The sequence below is a fragment of the Tachyglossus aculeatus genome, chromosome 11 (assembly GCF_015852505.1).
Source record: "Tachyglossus aculeatus isolate mTacAcu1 chromosome 11, mTacAcu1.pri, whole genome shotgun sequence".
In the NCBI taxonomy this organism is placed as follows: Eukaryota; Metazoa; Chordata; class Mammalia; order Monotremata; family Tachyglossidae; genus Tachyglossus; species Tachyglossus aculeatus.
In genome coordinates, this window is record NC_052076.1 from 59,252,037 (window position 1) to 59,273,231 (window position 21,195).

General features: G+C 42.2%; 1 protein-coding gene across 1 annotated transcript in view; it reads left to right on the forward strand.

The window, feature by feature from the left end:
• The window catches only part of PEPD (peptidase D), a 291,828-nt gene that overhangs the window by 65,333 nt on the left and 205,300 nt on the right, over window positions 1-21,195 (forward strand). The window contains exon 7 of the mRNA XM_038754595.1: window positions 15,690-15,734. Within this exon, the coding sequence (XP_038610523.1) occupies window positions 15,690-15,734 (45 nt within the window). The remainder of the gene's footprint in view (window positions 1-15,689; window positions 15,735-21,195) is intronic.

Genomic DNA, 21,195 nt, shown 5'->3' on the forward strand with positions numbered 1-21,195 from the left:
GGCCAGTGGAGGCGATGGACATTAATATAAATAAATACATCATGGATATGTGCATAAGTATTCTGGGGTGGAGGGAGGGGTGAATAAAGAATGCAAATACAAGTGCAAGGGCGATGCAGAGGGAGTGAGACAAGAAGTAAGGAGCGTTTAAAGTATCTTGGAAGAGATGTGAATTTTACTAAAGCTTTGAAGAAGCAGGGAGTGATTATTGGATATGAAAGGGGGAGGAAGTTCCAAGCCAGAGTCAGGTTGTAGGGTGAGAGTTCAGCAACGAGGTAGATGAGATCAAGGTACAATAAGTAGATTGGTTTAGAGGAGCAAAATGTGTGGGTTGGGTTGTAGTAGAAAATCAGGGAGGTAAGATAGGGGGCAAAGTGATTGATTTTAAAGCCAATGGTAAGGAGTTTCTGTTTAATACAAAGATGGATGGGCAACCACTGGAGGGTCTTGAGGAGTAAGGAGCCATGGACTGAATGATTTTTTTATTTTTTTATTTTATTTTTTTAGTAAAACGATCTGGGCAGTAGAGTAAAGCATGGAATGAAGTGGGGGAACAGACAGGAGGCAGGGAAGTCAGCAAGTAGGCTAATGTCATAATCAGGGTGGGATAGGATAAATGCTTGGGTTAACATGGTAGCAGTCTGCACTTGTCTTCACTCCTTTCCCACAACAAGCCAGATAGTATATCTTAGTCCTCACTGTGCCTTGCTCTTATCTCTTTCGTCCTCAGTCCTTTGCTCTCACCTCACATCCTTCTGCTTGGAACTCCCTCCCCCTTCATATCTGACAGAGTCACTACTAACCTCATCTTCAGAGGCATTCCACAATCTCATCTCCAAGAATCCTTCCCTGACTAATCTTATCTCCCCACTTATTTTACCTCCCAATCACATCATTTAAGCACCTAAGTCCATACTCATTTAAGTATTCTTACTCCCAGCATCTTATATACATATCTGTGTATTCAGTTCCTTACCCTATCAGTATTTTGCTATCTGTTACTTCTGCTATATTTAAAATTCCTTGAGGGCAAGGATCATGTTTACTGCATTCTCCCAAGTGCTTAGTACAGGGCTCTGCACAGAGTAAGTGCTTAATAAATAGTATTGATTGGTTTTACCAACCACAAAATTTTCAGGAACTTAATACAGCAGTTTTCTAGGTGAAATGTCTTGTTAAATTCTAGTTAATTCCGGGTGAGTTAGGATCTGGCAATGCTTTATTGAGACTTGTTTTAAAGAGGTGGCACTGAGGAAAAAAATATCCCATTTCATCTCACACCATACAACTCACAGTCCAACAAATTCCTTGAGCAGTGTAACTTTAAATGTCAGAAGAGGTATTTTTAGAGTGCTAGAAGTGGTGACAGAAAAATAACTTTATGTGTAAAGCTCATACTTATTAAAAAAAGTCATGTGAGGAGAGGATTAGTAAAGGATTATAAGTTTGTGAATATGTATCCATTTCTCTAAATTATGGTAAGATAATATAGGAGTGGGAAGAAGAGAATACTAGATTTGCTGCTTTCAATCTTACAAATCTCCATCTTCCTCTTGGGGCTGCAGTTTGTATTTCTCTTTCCTTGATTAATCCAATTCATTGATCTGCCAGCCCAGAGGTATCAGTATCATTCAAACTCACAATTTTCTCCCCGTTGCTTATTTCCTCCAACACTTGCTGGTGGACAGCATTGTCTGAGCACAGCTGGGGCAAGCAAACATAGGGGTTGAGTAGGGTACTTATCAAGTTCAGCACCCAGCCTTGTCCCAATCCTGAGAAGATAAAACACCCCACATATCCCTGGTTGGGGTTTTTGTAACAGTTGCAGGTCACTCTGTTTATTTCTGAAGAGTGTTTGGCCTTGGCGACTTGTGAACTAATGGAAGCTTCTTTCCTCAACTTGAAGTGATTCGTTACTTGAAAAACTAACATGGCATCTTTGAACACAATGAAGGGGTGGGGGAATTTGTCACGTCTCCTCCGAAACTTGTACTGGTTGATTTTTTGGGGGGAGTCTGCTGTCTTTAGTGATTGCTCTCTAAAGGCCGCCCCTTAGAGTGAACAGCTACAAGACACATGGAGACAGTGAAGGCCCCTGCTCTTCTTCATTACAGGGACAAGAGAAAGTGAACTTTCCTCCGTGGGGTGTCTCCAGGCATTCAGCCCACACTTGCTGCATTTGCAGCTTTCTTGAGGGGCAATAAATGGACTCCTTTAAGTAGTGAAAGCAGGAGGCAAGTGTTTTCTCACTGTCAGCAAAAATGCAAGTATAGTGCAGTCAGAGACATTGTAAAGGTTAGATTGATTGTGTGTCCCTCTTTTCCCACCTTTTTTCCTCTCACCTGGCTCCTTTTCCCTCACTTCCATATAAAATTGCTCATTGATTTGTTTTTCTTTGGTGTTGGTACTCTTCCTTGTCTCTTCTGTTCTAGTGGCTCATAGTCCCGGCTTATTAACCCCTCACTGCCAGGTCTTCCCAGTTTTCTAACATCTTAGGGGTTTCTAGTTAAGCAGTTACCATCTGCTCCATTTCTAAGACCCTGAGCAGTCCCTGCCTTCCCCCTGGGTGGATGGTTTATGATCAGCTGAGCAAGGGGGAAATAAAAGTTGCCTTTTCAAGTCTGACCCTTTCTCAGTTGTCACTGCATCCGTTCTTCATGGATTAAACTTGACAGGTGGAGTGGAAAGCACAATGGACTAACAATTAAGAAATGAGGATTTCATTCCAGCCTCTATTGCTGACACTGTCAGACCTTGGTACAGGTGCTTAACCTCTCTGAGCCTCAGTATCCTCATCTGTCAGTTGATAATCTATCCCATGCCATAGATTTGGTGTCAGGATAAAATGAGTTAATGGGTGCTAAAATGCAGAGGTAGCATTAGGACTGTAGTCAATAAATGGTGCTTAAGTGCCTATTATGTGGATACTGGTACTAAGAATCTTATTGCAAAAGAATCTTACCCCCACTTGTCTTCCCTGTCTGACTACTGTCTTCAGTCACTCACTCTCTGATGGTTCTGTCCCATCTGCCTTCAGATACATTTATGTGTCTCTTATCCTCAAACAACTTCTGTGGATCCCATTGTCCCCTCCAGCCATCACTCTAGCTCCATCCCATTCCTCCCCCACACTCCTCGAATGGGCTGTATCCATCTGTTGCCTCTAACACCCTCTTTGATTCTCTGCTATCCAGTTTTCACTGCTTCTCTCCAGTGAGACTTTGTCTCTGTCTCCACTGTCTGTCTCTTGCTGGCTCTCTATTTCTCTGTCAGTGTGTGTGTGTGTGTGTGTGTGTCCCTCTCTCTTACATCACTGACCAAATTTCTTCCTACTCTAATGGAGTCTACTCCATCCTAATCTTCCTTGGACCTCTTACTTGCTTTTGACACAGTGGAGTATTCCTTTCTCCAGTAAACTCTAATAATAACGGTAGTGTTTGTTAAATGCTTCCTGTGTGCCAAGCACTGTACTAAGCTCTGGGATAGGTACCAGATCATCAGGTTGGACATAGTCCCTGTCCAGATGGCGTTCACAGCTTAAGTAGGTGGGAGTATTGATTTTGGTTTTTCCTGACATGCTCCTTTACTCTTGGGCTGATCTTTCACCAACTCTTTCTCTGCCTCCCACTACTTAACTATGGGTGTCCCTTAAGACTCTGTTGTGGATCACTTTCTCTTCTCAATTATACTCATTCATTCATTCAATCATATTTATTGAGTGCTTACTGTGTGCAGAGCACTGTACTAAGTGCTTGGGAAGTACAAGTTTGCAACATATAGAGACAGTCCCTACCCAACAGCGGGCTCACAGTCTAGAAGGGGGAGACAGACAACAAAACAAAACATATAAACCAAATAAAATAAATAGAATAAGTATGTACAAGTAAAATAGAGTAATAAATATGTACAAACATATACACAGGTGCTGTGGGGACTCACTCCCTTGGGGGACTCATTCACTCACTCAGCAGTGATTACACCTCTAGGCAGATGTCATAAATCTACTTTGCTAGGCAGAAGCAGCTTGCCCTAATGGAAAGAGTACAGGCTTGGGAGTCAGAGGACCTGGTTTTAATCCTAGCTCTGCCAATTGTCTGCTGTGTGACCTTGGGTAAGTCATCTAACTTCTCTATGCCTCAGTTTTCTCATCTGTAAAATGGGGATTAAATCCTGTGAGCTCATTTGGGACAGGGATTGTATCCTCTGATTATCTTGTATCTAGCCCAGTGTTTAGTACAGTGTTTGGCACATAGTAAGCCATTAACAAGTATCATAATAATAATAATTACCTCTTTGCTGCACTCTTAATTCCTCCTGCTTTTAGGACATCTCTGAATAAATGTGCTGTTGGTTTCTCAAGGTCAATACATCTAAATCTGAATGCTTCATCTTCCTTCCCAAATTCTCTCCTTTGCCTGTTTCCTATCACAGCTGACACCATCACCATCCTCCCTGTCCTTCAATCCTGTAACCTTGGCATTAAACTTAACTCAATCCTTCTTTTAACTCCCATATTCAGTCTGTTGCCAAATGCTTGATCTAAAACATTGGGACGCAGCATGGCCTAATGGAAAGAACACGCGCTTGGGAATCAGAAGTTCTGGGTTTTAATTCTGACTCCACCAATTGCTTGCTTTGTGGCCTTGGGCAAGTCATTTAAATTCTTTGCCTCAATTTCCTCAACTGTAAAGTGGGGATTCAATGCTTGTTCTCTCTCCTACTTAGACTGTGAGTCCCAGGCTAGACAGAGACTGTATCTGATCTAATTAACTTGGACCTACCCCAGCGCTTAGAACAGTGCTTGACACATTGTAAGTGCTTAACAAATATCATTCAAAACAAAGGAAAAAAAAATCAAACATTTCCTTTCCTCTCCATTCAGATTGCCACCATCCTGGTCCAGGCACTTGTCTTCTCCCAACTTGACTGCTGCATCAGCCTTCTTGCTGATTTTCTCTGTACTCTCTCCTCTCCAGGCAATAGATACTTCACTCTGCTGTCTGGATTCTTCTCAAAACATTATTCCGTACACATCTTCTGCACTTACTAAAATTCTCCAATGGTTGTTCATTCTTCTGTGCGTCAATTAAACTTCTCCCATTGACTTTGAGCTACTTCTCCGCTGTTTGCCTTCATGCTTTGTTCCTCTCAAGCCATCCTACTCAGCTCCCTCCTTTTCATCTCTTCCCCAGTCAACCTTTCATGCACACCCTCCTTCCCCACTTCACATCCAGCATACCACTGTTCTCCCCATCTGCAAAGCCTTTCTGAAATCATATCTCCAGGAAGCCTTCCCTGATCTCCCCCATGCTGCCATCTTGGCAGTTGTGGCACTGAAGCACTGGGTACTTGCCCCTCTTCCCCGTAGTACTTATGTACACCTTTCTCTTGCCTGTGAATTTATGACATCATACTCCCTGGCTAGAATGGAAGCGCCTTGGCAATGTATTCTCTCAAACTTTGAACACGGTAGGCACTCCTTAAATACTACTGATTGATTAATGGAGCTTAGGTAAAACTCTATTTTCCAGACTCCTTTTCTTATTTAAAATGGCCATATTAGGGTCATAAAACTCTTTTGCCTCTAAAATGTGAGGCCACATTGCAGTTTGACAGAACGCGTGGTAAAGACTCCACCCTGTTGTTCCATTAATGCAGACATGGTTTCGCCTCTGCTTCATTTTCCTCTTGGTTATTCGGATGGAGTAGAATTTGGGAGGGAGGTCCATTGTTCTTAGTGTCTCGCCCATTTCCTACGGACGAGGTCATTGCGGAGTTTGTTCTTGAGGCCTCCTTCATTTTTTTATCTGGCTCTATTTGTCTTCCCTCTCCTCTGGTTCCTTTTCCTCCAGTACTGTTTTGCTAGGGATAATAATAGCCTGTTTCTTAAACAAGATGAATCTTGCTGTCTTTTTGCTTTCGGGATGCTCAACTGCTCTTGTCAACAGCTGCCTCCTTGCTGGCCTAATGATGTTAGTCACTTTCCTTGGGTTTTCAAACCTTTGAACTGTTCCTGGAACATTTCCCATCTCGGACCATTTGATTAATTTTCCATTTTAACAAGGAGCTCCTCCCATTCCCCGTAGAGACTGAAAGGTGACTGGTTTTTCTTGTGTGTGTTTTGTCCCTAAAGTCTCTCCTCAGGGTCACTCTTTGTCTCCTCACATAAATGAAGAGAAGTTTCATCTAGAAGAGCTGCACCCTTGAATCAGGGTTCCTAGAATATCCAGGGCTTGAGCTTCTTGTAGCTTAAGAAGCCTCACAAGAATATCCACCTGGGCCTCAACCCATGACTTTTCTTTCAGAATTCCTGGTGGTACTGTTAATTGGCAATTAGCTGGGTTTCTGGATTCAGCTTGCCAGTGCTTATCCCCAAAGACTCTTTGGGAGCAGAACAACTAGGGTAGGAGAGTGAGACGGCTGTTCCAGCTGCAGCCCTTCAAGTAGCTGGTGGGGTTCCTTAGAGAGAAACCAAATGGGTTTTGGGTGAGCTTGTCCTCACTGTTGGTGGTGAGGAAGACATCAACAAGGCACTGTGAGGTGATTTGGAATTAGAGGAGTGAAGCATATGGAGTGCAGTGAGATAGGAGGGACTCTAGACTTTAAGCTAATAATAATTATGGTACTAGTTAAGCGCTTACTATGTACCAAGTGCTGTGGAAATACAAGCAAATCAGGTTGCACCCAGTCTGTCCTACATGGGGCTCACAGTCTTCATTCCCATTTTACAGATGGGGTAACTGAGGCCCAGTGAAGTTATTTGACCAAGGTCACACTGCAGATACATGGACAGCCCAGGATTAGAACCCAGCTCCTTGGGACTCCCAGGCCCATTCTCTATCCATTAAGCCATGCTGCTTGTGGGAATTCTTTTATATTATACTCTCCCAAGCACTTAGTACAGTATTCGGCACACAGTAAGTGCTCAAATTCAATTGATTGATTGACAGGTAGAGGGAGAGAGCTGTACCATGAAGCCGAGTCAAGAGTTTCTGCTTGATATGTAGAGGAACTGGCAGCCAGAGGAATATTCTGAGGATTCAGGGGTTGTGCACAAAAGTGATGTTTTATGGAAACAATCTAAGTGGCAGGGTCAGTATGGTGTATTGGTTAGAGCCCAGTCCTGGAAGTCAGAAGGTCATAGGTTCTAATCCCAGCTCTGCCTCTTGTCTGCTTTGTGGCCTTGGGCAAGTCACATCACTTCTCAGTTACCTCATCTGTAAAGTGGGGATTGACTGTGAGCCTTATGCAGGACAGGGATTTTGTCCAATCCAGTTTGCTATATCTACCCCAGTGCTTAGTACAGTGTCTGGCATATAGTAAGCACTTAGCATACCTTAATTATTAGGGTCTCATACTATGCATGGAATGCACAGCATCTGAGTGCACTGGTGGATGAGAGGTACTGCATCAGACTGGGGTCAGGTGGGCTGCTGGACAGAGGCTGTAGTGGCCCTGCTATTCCCTCTAGACTGGAAGCTTCTAGTGGTCAGGGAATGTCTCCTAATTCTGTTATATTGTACTGTCCCAAATACTTAGTCCAGTGCTCTTGCCCCAATAAGTGCTCAGTAAATAGCACTGATTGATTAGGGAGGCCTGGCACAACTCTTAGATGTGGAAGCAGCAATGCCAAGGGGATGGAGCATGAGTCTGGGAGTCAGAGGACTTGGGTTCTAGTCCTGGCTTTGCCACTTGCCTGTTGTGTGACCTTGGACAAGTCATTTAACTTCTCTGTGCCTAAGTTATCTGTACAGTGGGGGTTGACTGTGAGCCCCATGAGGACTGGGACTGTGTCCAACCTGATTTGCTTGTATACACCCCAGTGCTTAGTACAATGTCTGGTGCATAGTAAGTGCTCAAAAATACCACTTATTATCATTATGATTATTATTATCATCATCATTATTCTTTGGGTCTCAGTTTCATCATCTACAAAATGGGGATTTCATGCCTGTTCTCCCTCCTACTTAGAATGTGAGCCCCGTGGGGGACAGGGACAATGTCTGCCCTGATTATCTTACATCTACCCCAGTGCTTAGTACAGTGTATATAGCACTTAACGAATACCATTCTTCTTCTTCTTCTCCTTATGCGAAGGGGTATTATGGGAGCCTCTTGGGAGCCACTGTGGGAGCCACAGTGTTCCTCCAGGTAAAGCAAGTACAAGTCTAGGTGGAGAACATGGGACACTTGTCCATTCTAGATCTCCAGAGGAGAGTTGATCTCTGTGGAGCTGCCTGGGGAGAACTCGGCTAACTACTAGATCTCTTGCACCCCACAATTGATCAGGCTCTTCAGTGACTTTGCTTGTGAAGCACACTGACCATGTTAGTAGCTCTGAAGCAGCCTGAAGGAATCTTGATTTGAAATCAGGAGCAGACAAAAATTGGTAAAATTATTTTGCTCACTTTGTTCACACCTCTTTCAGCCCCACAGCACTTACGTCTGTATCCACAATTTATATTAATGTCTGTCCCCCCAACCCACCTGCAAACTGTAAGCTTGTTGTGAGCAGGGAATGTTTACCAATTCTTTTATATTGTTATATTGTACTCTTCCAAGCACTTAGTACAGTGCTGTGCATGCAGGAAGCACTCAATAAATATAATTGATCAAGCAGAGAGAGGTAGACCCAGCTGCAGTCTTATGGATTGCTGAGAAGAGGAAGTATGGGTAGGACAGGTTTTGGATCGATTGAAAAGACCAGAAGCAGTGCCGGAAGATAGGAAACAGGAAAGATAAGAATGCATGGAGAAAACGATCATTTTATTGATCAGATGCTATCTCTCCCCCTACTTGAAGATTTCCCACTGAGATCAGCGTTGTGGGAGTGGATTCCAAAGGAGTTGGCAAAGGCTGAAAATCAGCTGGCAATTTGAGGAATGAAACTTTCATTCAAATATGTGTGTATGTGTGTACTCCCCCACAAATGGTTTGTAGAATTTAGATTCTGTTCTGTGAAAAGTGGGTGGTAGCTGGGAAAACCATATTCTAATCAAAGCTGTTTTAATTCAGGTTATTTACTAAATGCAACCTTTAGTCACTAAAACCATTAGTTCCCCTCTTAAAAAAGAGGATGTTACTCCCACACAGGATGAAGGCCAAGAAGCAAGTTATACAATACTCTTATATATGTCATTGCCTAGGAAGGAAATGTACTGCTATTTTTATTTGAGCTGGTTATTCAATATATACGTATTTCTTATCTATTTTGACACTTTCTAAAATTGCCTTACATAGTTGAAGACAATTGAGTATAAATTGATTCCATTTAAACAAGGAGATAAATGTAAAATTGCTAATTTGGAGGCTGCAAATATGAGAAAATTAATATGTGAAGAATTTTAAAATATTTGAAAATGGAATATTAAAATAATTGTATCCATACAAAATCTACATATGACTTTAAGGCTATGCTTGGTGCTCTTTGGGTCATTCACACTTGAGTCCTTGACTGGTGTGGACAAATTTTGCCAACTCTAGGGCTGGGTTTTTTTTTTTTAAATGGCATTTGTGCCAGGTGCTGTACTAAGCACTGAACTACGTACAAGGCATTCACCTTGAACACAGTCCATGTCCCACGTGGGGATCACAGTCTTAATCCGCATTTTGCAGCTGAGATAACTAAGGCACGGACAAGTTATGCGACTTGCGAAAAGTCACACAGCAGACAAGTGGTGGAATTGGGATTAGAACCCAGGTCCTTCTAACTCCCAGGCCCCTGCTCTATCCACTAGGCCAAGCTGCTCTCTCATACTCCTATTGGAACATTGTGTGGGCTGGGGTAATCACCTTTTACTTTAGGTGTACCATTTCCTAATAAAGTCCTGAAGATGTAAACTCTACATGGACTCTTTCCTTTCTTGGGGGCTTGTCTCCCCTAGTCTAGTGGAAGGAGCATGGGACCAGGACTTGAGACATGAATTCTTCTCCCAGCCTTGCCATTGGTCTGCTGTGTGAGTTGGGCAAGTCACTTAACTTCTCTGTGTCTGTTTTCTTGTCTATAAAATGGGGATCACATATCCACTTTTCCTCTACATCAGATTGGGAGCTCCATGTGGGACAGCTACCCCAGACCCTAAGCACAGTGTAATGCAGCTAATGAGACTAGAAGTTTGGAAAGCAGCACGACTTAGTGGAAAGACCACAGGCATGGGAGTCAGAGGACGTGGGTTCTAATCCTGGCTCTGCCACTTGTCTGCTTTGTGACCTTGGGCAAGCCATTTAACTTCTCTGTGCCTCAGTTACCTCATCTGTAAAATGGGAATTAAGACTGTGAGCCCAATGTGGGACAACCTGACTACCCTGTCTACCCCAGTGTTTAGAACAATGCTTGGCACATAGTAAGTGCTTAACATATACTTTTATTATTATTATTATTTCACATAGTCCAGTTTTCATCAATAGTTTAAAATCTTGCTTTTGTATTATGGTTTCCTCTGTCAGGATAGGCAAGACCCAGGTGGGCTAGAAAGAGAATTATGATGATAATAAAGCTGTGTATTTTTGAAGTGCATACTGTGTGCCAGGCATTGCACTAAGCTCTGGGATAGATAGATATTTAATTTGAACACAATATCTGGATCGTATGGGGCTCTCAGTTTAAATATGAGGTGGATTGGGAGGGAGCAGGGGAGGAGGAAAGAAAACTCAAGTTGTGGAGAAGGAATAATAATAATGATTATTATGGCATTTAGTAAGTGTTTACTATGTGCCAGGCACTGTTTTAAGCACTGGTGTGGATACAAGCAAATCAGGTTGGATGCAGTCCTTGTCCCACATGGGGCTCAGTCTTTATCCCCATTTTACAGATGAGATAACTGAGCCCCAGAGAAGTAAAGTGACTTGCCCAAGGTCACACAGTGTACAAGTGGTGGAGCTGGGATTAGAACCCAGGTCCTTCTGATTCCCAGTCCCATGCTCAATCCACTAGGGCAGTGAGCCCTCCCCAAGCCTAGAGTACTTCACCTGGAAAATGGGTTTGGGATGTAAGTGAACAGAGCAATGTATCTTTAGCCTACTTTGGAGGCTTTTACTCTGGGGTCTCCTCCAAGCAGGGGGAGGGACAGGAGGAAGCTTTAGTTGCCATTTACTTTATGTGAGAACAGGTTATACTTGCTATATAGAGGTGAAAGTTGTGTGCTTGCAGAACCCCGCATTTAGGAGAACATAGAATGTGGTGCTCAGTCCATGCTCAGTGCTGCAATCGTTTCTTCCCACATCGGATTACACTCTATGCAGACAGAATGAATGTCTGAAGAACAATCCTAAAGTTCTAGCCAATCTACATAGTGAAAATGCATGTTCCAGCAGCCGTTGTCATAGGCAGTTTTTTTCCCTTAAACTAAGCAAGACAAAAGTTTGAGCTCAAAAAGACAAAATCTAATTTGTCTTCTTGATTTATGCCTTCTGCTTTCTTTTTTCTAGAACACCTGCTTATCCTTCTTTTTGCTTTTTGGTGTCCACCTCTATCTTGAGAGGATCTTTGACATTCCAAAGTTGGGGTTTAATTCTTATCTTGGATTGACTCTGATTCCAGTGACCCCAACTGTGACTATAAATCCAGTGTGCACTAGGTGCCAAATCACTTCGGTCTGATTTTTTTGACACCGATATTCATCGGTTCTAATTTCAAAATATCCCTCTGTTAGCTATCCTGTAACTTGTTAGATTTCCCCTGCTTGTTTTGTAGGAACAACACCTGATTGAGAGAGATTTTTTTTCCCCTCACCAATGCCAAAGCACCTCTCAGTTTTGGGTTTTTTGTTGTTTTTCCTATTCCCTCAGTTTTCCTGCAGTACAGAGATTACAGTTGTAATGAATTCTGGACTAAGGAACACTTTCATTCTTGTCCATGCATCTTGACTAATCCTGGATGTTAAGGCACATAACTGTTTTGTCTAACACTGCATCAGCAGGACTGACTTCTTTCTTGAGGCAGGGAAAAATTTCCCATTCCCTCTTGTTCCTCACCCCTTCATCATGTTTCCTTACATGCATCATTTTTCATGTTGCCCTGTGGGCATATGCAGCATTCCTTATGACGTTATTGTTACGTTGCTTATATATGCAGAATTCCCAGGACAACCTATGAAAGCTTATTCCAGCCCCTGCAACTTACAACATTTCTCAGGGGTGGGGATCCTGACCTGTCTCATCTGCTCTGTGATCTTAGGCAGGTCACTTGACTTCTCTGTTCTTCAGTTACTTCATCTGTATAATGGGGATTGAGACTGAGTTCCACGTGGGACAGAGACTGTGTCCAACCTGATTTGCTTGTATCTGCCCAATACTTAGTACCTGGCATAAAGTAAACACTTAACAAATGGCACTATTATTATTATTATTATTATTATTATTATTGTTTCAGACCCATTGTCTTCCCAGTCCGGATCCCCATCAATACGGACCCCAACTTCCAACATAGGCTGCGTGCTTCCAAATCTTAAATTGCCCACTCACGCCAGGACCTCGACCACTCTGGCTTCAAAAACATCTGAGGGGGTTCCTCTCCACATCAACCACTTGAAACACACTATTAGAAGAACATGCCCTAATTCCCTAATAGTGTCACCTCCAAAATGTTTGGTCAAAACATAAGGAGTGAAAGAACCGAGTGTACCGTGTCTACGAAAGATTATCATGCTCATTTTATTTTTATGGTATTTAAGCATTTATTATGTGCTAGGCACTGTACTAAGCGCTGGAGTAGGTACAAGCTAATCAGGCTGGTAACAATCCCTATCCCACAAGGGGCACACAGTGCTCAATAGCTATGATTGATTAATCCTCTCATTACAGCTGACATAACTGAGACACAAAGCAGTTAAGTGTGACTTGCCCCAGGTTACACAGCAGACAAGAGGCGGAGCTGGGATTAGAACCCACTTCATGGGATGAGAAAGCGGAAGCCCAACTGATCATTCCATTAGAGAAGCAACATGGCCTAGTGGAAAGAGCATGGGCTTGGCAGTCAGAGGTCATGGGTTCTAATCCAGGATCTGCCATTTATCAGCTCTGTGACTTTGGGCAAGTCACTTAACTTTGTAAAATGAGGATTAAGACTGTGAGCCCCATGTGGGACAACCTGATTACCTTGTATCTACCCCAGTGCTTGGCACATAGTAAGCGCTTAACAAATACAATCATTGTTGATGCCGTCTTTTGAGTGCTGACTGAGCAGGGCACTGTTCTAAGCATTTGGGAAAGTACAGTAAAATAGAGTCTGTAAGACATGATCCCTACCTTCAAGAAGCTTGCAGTCTTAATGGGCTCACGAGTGTCTCCCAGCAAGCCGGTGGCCAAAGCCTAGTTTAGAATTTGCATAGGCTTGTCAGCACCAGAGGTCTAGTAATCATGACAAATTCTAGACTAGGCTTGGCTACCAGCTTGCTGGAGAACACTCATGAGCTTGCTAGACTGCAAGCTCCTTGAAGATAGGTTCATGTCTATACACATTGCAATTTCCCCATGACTGGAGGATACTGTGAGGCTTGTCCTGGCTATGCTGACGTTGATATAGCAGACGTCGCTAAATGATCCCTTTACAGTGCCATTCTTCCATCAGCATGCTCTTCATGTGATGTATCAGTTGCTCATTTACCAAAAGTATTGACTGTCATTTCTTATGCTGCTTTTATTATGCCCCACCTTGTTTCTTTTGTGTCCCTTATTAAAAGCAACCTGAAAGCTTTTTTTTAACTCTGAGATTGAATCTACTCTTTTTACCATTGAACCCCGTATTAAATAATGGTTGTCCCCTCCCCCGCATTCTACACACCCTATGAATTTTGTCTTTCACCCTTTCTAGCTTCTACCTCCACAAATTCTTGTCACTTGTAATGTGATAATTTGTGGGATGAAGGTATAATTTGCTTAATCTCCTGACATTTCCTGTATCTTCTTGAAGAAATTGTTCATTACCTGCAGACCATCACAGCCTTTTTTAATGATCCTTTTTGTGTGTTCAATTCTTAGGAGTCTGAAATTTGTCTGTGTTGTGAATGAATCACAATTATTCTTTGTATTGGGATTGACAAAAAACTGACATTTCAAATCTCCCCGGATTGTGTGAGGATTTGGGGAAAAAAATAATAGTCTAACATGCTTGGACTCCACGGTGCTCCATTGGGTATACATTATTATTCATTATTGTGGTATTTAAGTGCTCACTGTTCTGTGCTAATGGGATAGATACAGTATAACAAATAAGAAAGAATTCCTGTCCCAAATGGGATTCGTGTTAAAGGGGAGCAAGAATAGGGATTTAGTACCCACTTTACAAATGAGGAAACCGAGGCACAGAAAAGTTAAAATGAGTAGCCCAAGGTTACCCAGGAGGCAAGTGGCAGAGTCAATATTAGAACCTAGCTTAGTCAGTCAGTGGTGTTTTTTGAGTGTTTATTAGGTCTTCTGACTCCCACCCCTAAATTTTTTCCACTAGGCTATGCTGTTTTCCCTCAGTAGCTTCTTGAGGAAAAATCCAAAAGGTCAGTGCCTTGACTTAGTGGATGGGTGGAAAAATCATCATATTTATTGTTAGTATTTTTTTTTGCATCCATCTAGTACTTCCTGGAAACATTCTCCAGGAAAGCTTTTATAATCAATAATATTAGGCAACTGGCTATTTTTGTCCGTTGTGTAAAGTTTCTAAATGTTATTGCATAAAAATTGACAGCAGAGGAAGAAGCCAGGTGGCCTCGTGGAAGGAGCACAGCCCAGGAGTCAGAGGACCTGGGTTGTAATCCTGGTTCAGCCCCTTGTCTGCTGTCTAACCTTGGGAAAGTCACTTCTCTGTGCCTGTTACTTTATCTATAAAATAGGGATTAAGACTGTGAGCCCCATGCAGGGCATGACTGTATCCAACCTGATGAGCTTGTATCTACCCCAACACGTAGTAAAGTGTCTGGTGCAAAGTAAGTGCTTAAATTCCATTAAAAAAAAGTTAACATTGATATTTTATTTCTTTATTTTGCCTAATCCCACAGTGTTAGGAGTAAGGGCCCCCCACTGAAACCAGAGAATAGCAGTTCCAGGCTAAAAGCTGGTAAGCATGTCATAGTGGATAGAGCATGGGCCTTGGAGTCAGAAGGTCATGGGTTCTAATCCCTGCTCTGCCACTTGTCTGCTGTGTGACCTTGGGCAAGTCACTTCACTTCTCTGTGCCTATTACTTCATTTGTAAAATGGGGATTGAGACTATAAGGCCCAGGTAGGACAGGAACTATGTCTAACCTGATTTGCTTGTATGCAGCCCATTTGCCTAGTTCAGTTCCTGGTAAGTGGTAAGCACTTAACAAATACTCCAGTTATTAAACAAATGGAATTATTCAGCAGCAGAAGTTATAGAGGCAGCATCTATTGGTCAATTAAAGGATGAGAGGCCAGTAATGACAGGAATGTTAGGCACCTTAGATGCATCTGAAAATATGAAGATAGATGTCTTTTAGAGCAACTCTCAAGTTCTCTGAGATTTGAATGCTTGGCTGAATTAACTTTTTGGCTGACCCAATATGACAGACCCAGTATGACATCCATTAATCTTATTTGAGTTAAACACTATCCTTGAGTTCTTATATGGAGTTATTTACACTTTTTTGATCATTCCAAGTTTATGAATTGTTAGATGGACACTCTCTGCGTGGAAAAATTCACTTCATGCAACTCATGGGCTTCTTTTGTTTTTGCTAGGTTTGATGTTAACAATACCATTCTTCATCCGGAGATTGTGGAGTGGTAAGTAGAAGTTTATTCTCTGAGTTGCTTAATTTATGTATGAGTTTTTCCTTCCCAGTTTCAGAATGACCAAGACCAGACCCTTCTGAAGGGAAGCTTGGAAAGGCTACTGCTGTCACAGTATTGAAACATCTTATATAGCAATATTTAAAAAAAATTAAGGGGTGTGATTTGGTGATGTCCTGGGATTGTTTGTCTGATAGGGCTACCTGGGCTTCTTTTGCCAGTGTTATCTTTCATTTTGGCTTATTTTGAATTCTTCCCATAGTTTCTAGAAATAGTCTTATATCTGTTCTCACCTGAGATTCGCTCTCTGATTCCAGAACATTAAATAGGCCTACATTGTTTCAGTGATTGATCAGCTCTGAATCCTGGCTTCTTATTTCCAAAGTATTCCTGTCTCATAAGGAGCAAGAGATACTAGGCTCTGCTTTAAAAAGGAGTTATATTACAACAGCTATGTAATATAGTCTATGTTCATAAGAATACTTGATATTATTAAAATGAACATTAAATGGAGAAATGATTTGACATGATGCAAGCAATAGTGCTTTATAAGTGTCAAATCATTATTACCTCCCTTGGGATATGTTTTAATAGCGTAGAGTCTTTGGCTCTTTCCATGGTTCTAATTCTCAGTGAAATCGACTGTAACTGCCTACTCAGTGTAACCAACATTTAAACGGTTCTGGATGGCACTATGTTGCTCTTTTTAAAAAATAATTTTGGCAGGAGGTGTGGCTCAATTTAAAACTGTTTTCCCCATGTTGTTAATTATAAATTTTGCTAATATGGTACAGTATTCCTCTCTTCTGCCAGGATTTTAGACCCTGTAGCTGAATGTAGCCCAACTATGTAGAGACACTTATCCTCATTGAAGCCTAAATAATTAGCCTTGTTCTAGTTCTACTGAGTATTTATTGAGGCAGGAGTTTGTGACAAGTGTCAAACTGATTTATTTCAATCTATTCTTGATGGATCCAAAATTACCTTTTCCCCACCCTTTGTCTCAGGTGTCACTGGTGGTGGTGGTGGGGGTTACAAGGGAGAGTCCAGAACATGTTTTGTGCTCTTCTTAAGAAAGAAACTATTTGAATGAAAGGAATCCTAACTGCCAGTACTTCATTTCTGGGGAAGCCAGAATGAGCAGAGTAGGCTGGAGTTGTGTGCAGGAGCTACAGTGGGAGTTATCAGGTGATGATATTAATTGAGCATTCCCTGTGTGCAGAGGACTGTACTAAGTGCTTGGGGAAGTAGAATACAATATTGTTGGTAGGCCCAATCCCTGTCCACAAGGAACTTAATCTTCAGGGAGAGACGGACATTAAAATAAATTGGGGTGGGGTGAATAGCAACTGCTTAGGAAGTGCAGCTATGAGTGAATAGGTGGCTCAGAGGGGGAGTAAGGGTAGGGGAAGTGAGGGTTTAGTCAGGGTAGGCCTCTTGCAGGAGATGTGATTTTAATAAGCCTTTGGTGGGGAGAGTTCTGGTGGATTGTGTTGCCCAATCATTTTTTTTTAATCATTCATTCCATGTTTCCCTACTCTTCAAGAACCTCGAGTAGTTGTCCATCCGCCTCCACATTAAACATCTTACCATTGGCTTTAAAGCATTCAATCACCTTATCCCCTCCTGTCTTATCTCACTGATTTCCTCCTACAACCCAGGACCCTCACTCTTCTAATGCCAACTTATTCATTGTCCCTCAATCTCACCTGTCTTATCACTGACCCCTTGCCCAGATCATGCCTCAGCGTGAAACTCCCTCCTCCTTCATGTCTAACAGATGATCGGTCTTTCCAACGTCAAAGCCTTATTAAAAGCACATCTCCTCTAAGAAGCCTTCCCTAACTAATCTTCATATTCCCCTATTTCTTCTCCCTTCTTTGTCTCCCTTACACTTGCATTTGTTCTCTTTAAGCATCTTCTCCATCTACACTCACTCCCTTGGTGAACTCATTCGCTCCCACGGCTTCAACTGTCATCTCTACGCTGATGACACCCAAATCTGCATCTCCTCCCCTGTTCTCTCTCCCTCTCTCCAGGCTCGTATCTCCTCCTGCCTTCAGGACATCTCCATCCAGATGTCTGCCCACCATCTAAAACTCAACATGTCCAAGACTGAGCTCCTTGTCTTCCCTCCCAAACCCTGTCCTCTCCCTGACTTTCCCATCACTGCTGACGGCACTACCATCCTTCTCGTCTCACAAGCCCACAACCTTGGTGTCATCCTTGACTCTGCTGTCTCACTCACCCCGCAAATCCAAACCATCACCGAAACCTGCCGGTCTTACCTCCACAATATCGCCAAGATCCGCCCTTTCCTCGCCATCCAAACCGCTACCTTGCTGGTTCAATCTCTCATCCTGTCCCGACTGGATTACTGCATCAGCCTCCTTTCTGATCTCCCATCCTCCTGTCTCTCCTCACTACAGTCTATACTTCACTTTGCTGCCTGGATTATCTTTGTGCAGAAATGCTCTGGGCACATCACTCCCCTCCTCAAAAATCTCCAGTGGTTGCCTGTCAACCTTCGAATGAAGCAAAAACTCCTCACTCTTGGCTTCAAAGCTCCCCATCACCTTTCCCTTCTCTCCTTCTACATCCCAACCTGCACACTCCGCTCCTCTGCCACTAACCTCCTCACTGTGCCTCATTCTCACCTGTCTTGCCGTCAACCTCTGGCCCATGTCCTACCTCTGTCCTGGAATGCCCTCCCTCCACACATCCGCCAAACTAGCTGTCTTCCGCCCTTTGAAGCCCTACTAAGAGCTCACCTCCTCCAGTAGGCCTTCACAGACTGAGCCTCCCCTTTTCCTCTCCTCCTCCCCTCCCCATCGCCCCCCTCCCTCCCTCTGCCCTACCACCTTCCCCTCCCCACAGCACTTGTGTAAATTTGTATGTATTACTCTATTGTATTAATGTGTAGATATCTATAATTCTATTTATTCTGGTGGTATTGACACCTGTCTACTTGTTTTTTGTCTGTCTCCCCTTTCTAGATGTGATCCCATTGTTGGGTAGGAACCATCTCTATATGTTACGATTTGTAATTCCCAAGTGCTTAGTATAGTGCTCTGCACAGTAAGCACTCAATAAATACAATTTAATGAATTAATGGTAAGCATTTTGATCATTATGGTAGCAGTCTGGGAAAGAAAGAGAATATTCTAGAGATGTGAAGGTAATTTCTGCTCTTTCTCTGTATTTGAGAAGGTCCTCAATCAGCAAAAACTGTGAAGGGAATGGGGTCTCCATGGTATGCACCCCTGCCTAGGTCAGGGGCTATGTCCCGTCCATTGTATGACTTCATTTTTTTTTTTTTAAATCATTGGTGATAGGCGATAGTATCATGTAAAGTCCTCATTCGTTCTCAAAAAAATTGGTGAGGCAAGGTGGTGAGCTACACACATTATTCTTCTTACTCTTTATAAACTGCTTTTTAAGGCCACAAAGTCAGATATTGATTAATTGACTTTTAAAAGACAACTCTAGTTGGTGCTGTCACCCATTCGGAACATAGATGCCAGGCCTGAAAATATTTCTGCAGAAAAGAAGGGACATCTCTTGTCCTTGCTTCTCACACTGACCATACATCAACATATTCATGCACTAATTTTTTTAGGACTCCTTGATAATGCCTTTTTACAGCCAGATATTCAGTACAGCTAAGCCCACTCAATTCCTTATGAAGAGCCACAGTTTCTATTAATTCTATCTTCCAGAGTGTCTGAGATAGTATTCTGTTACAGGGGCTGGATGAAGCTTAATCTCCGAACTATTTTTCTTTCCTTGTTTTTAACAACCTTGCAGGAGGAAATGTAGGTTGCAAGTAGCCATGTGACAGGTCAGACTTCTGAGCTGTAACTCCTCGTTAATGCACTAGGCTTCACAGTATGGCTTCCATAAGCATTTCAGGTGTCCCTTCTATGTATGATGAACAGTTCTAGTTGTCAATTTAAAATTGTCCAGTATAGCCTGATCCTGAGGCATCTGTTTTCTAGAGCGGTGAAAGCTTCATTTTTACATCTTCGTTCTTTGTCAGTCATCCATTTCCTTTTTTGACTTTTATTAGGCTCTATTATCTAGAGCAAATGCTCTTTTGATTTCCTGTAAATTCCCCTATAATCACACTCTTTGTTACAAACATGAAATCGCTGATCATTCCAACTCTTTAGGTTGCTTATTGAACTTTCAGTATGCAGGTCAGAAGTTGAACCTCATAAACACAGGGCTTCTGCATCTGTCATATTGAACATGTGTGTCTTCACTTTTCTGGGATTTCAAGTAGTAAACCAATCTGCAAAGAAAGGGGAAGAAATGAGAGGTGAGCTTTAATGGAGCAATGGCTCAGGGCTTTGGTTTTTTAGGGCAGACCTTTGTGGAAAATTCATAGAATAAAAATGTGGTAATTAAATTCCTCCATTTATTCCTGGATGTCGGAGGAGCTTGAGAATCATAAACTACTTTTAGGGCTGTTAATTACACCAAGTGGAATTATTCTGGATATTTTAATTAGGCAGTTGGAAAATCGTATGTCTTTTCCCTTGTCTCTTTCTTGTCCACATCCCTCTCATGTCCTGAGGTGCAAAGATAAGTAGTGGGGAAGAATTCATCAAGCAGATCAGATATCCTTGTTGAGATCACTCAGCTTCAGAAGTAGGATTTTCATTGAACTGAATGGTCAGTTGAATTTAAGTAATCTTGGAATTGATGTGCCTCTTAAAAATTTTCTGAATATTTGCTCAGTTTTGGGGGCCTGAAGATTACTTAGTTTTCTTAAATGGTTGTAGAAAATTGTTTTAAATTGTTACAGATCTTATAAATTGTTGAAGTTCAATTGGATTTTATTTTTGTGGGCAGGGATTGAAATGATTATTGAAAATGGTAGCCAATTGGTGAACGATTCAAAATGGATATTGGCAAATCTTATACTCAGGAGTCTATTCTTCTTGACAATTTTGTTTGATTTCATAGAATCATGTTGTTCAACTTTTGTGTGTTTTTTGAAAAATACAAGGGCATATGTGAGAGCCAACAATGTACATTAGTTGAGCAATTGCATCCGAAAGTCAAGTTCTCCTGAAAAGTAGGGCATTCCCCTCCTGCCCATCCCACCCAGATTGTGTCTTGTAGATAGCTTATTTTCAAAGCATTTTCCAATACTATAACAAGATATCCTGCTTTTTGAGACTTGTTAGCTTAGATAACTGACAGATAATAGTTGGTGTTTTCTAGCATCTAAAGTCAAGTACAATACAATCTTGGTGTCTTTCCCCCATATTTTGGGGATTCTTTTGTGTGTGTGTGTGTGTGTGTGTGTGTGTGTGTTGCTCCTTGTAAGCAGGGAACATGTCTGCTGACTCTGTTGTATTGCACTCTCCCAAGCCCTTACTACTTCACACACAAAAACTGCTCAGTAAATACTGATGTTTGCAGTACAACTCTTTGTGCTTTCTTT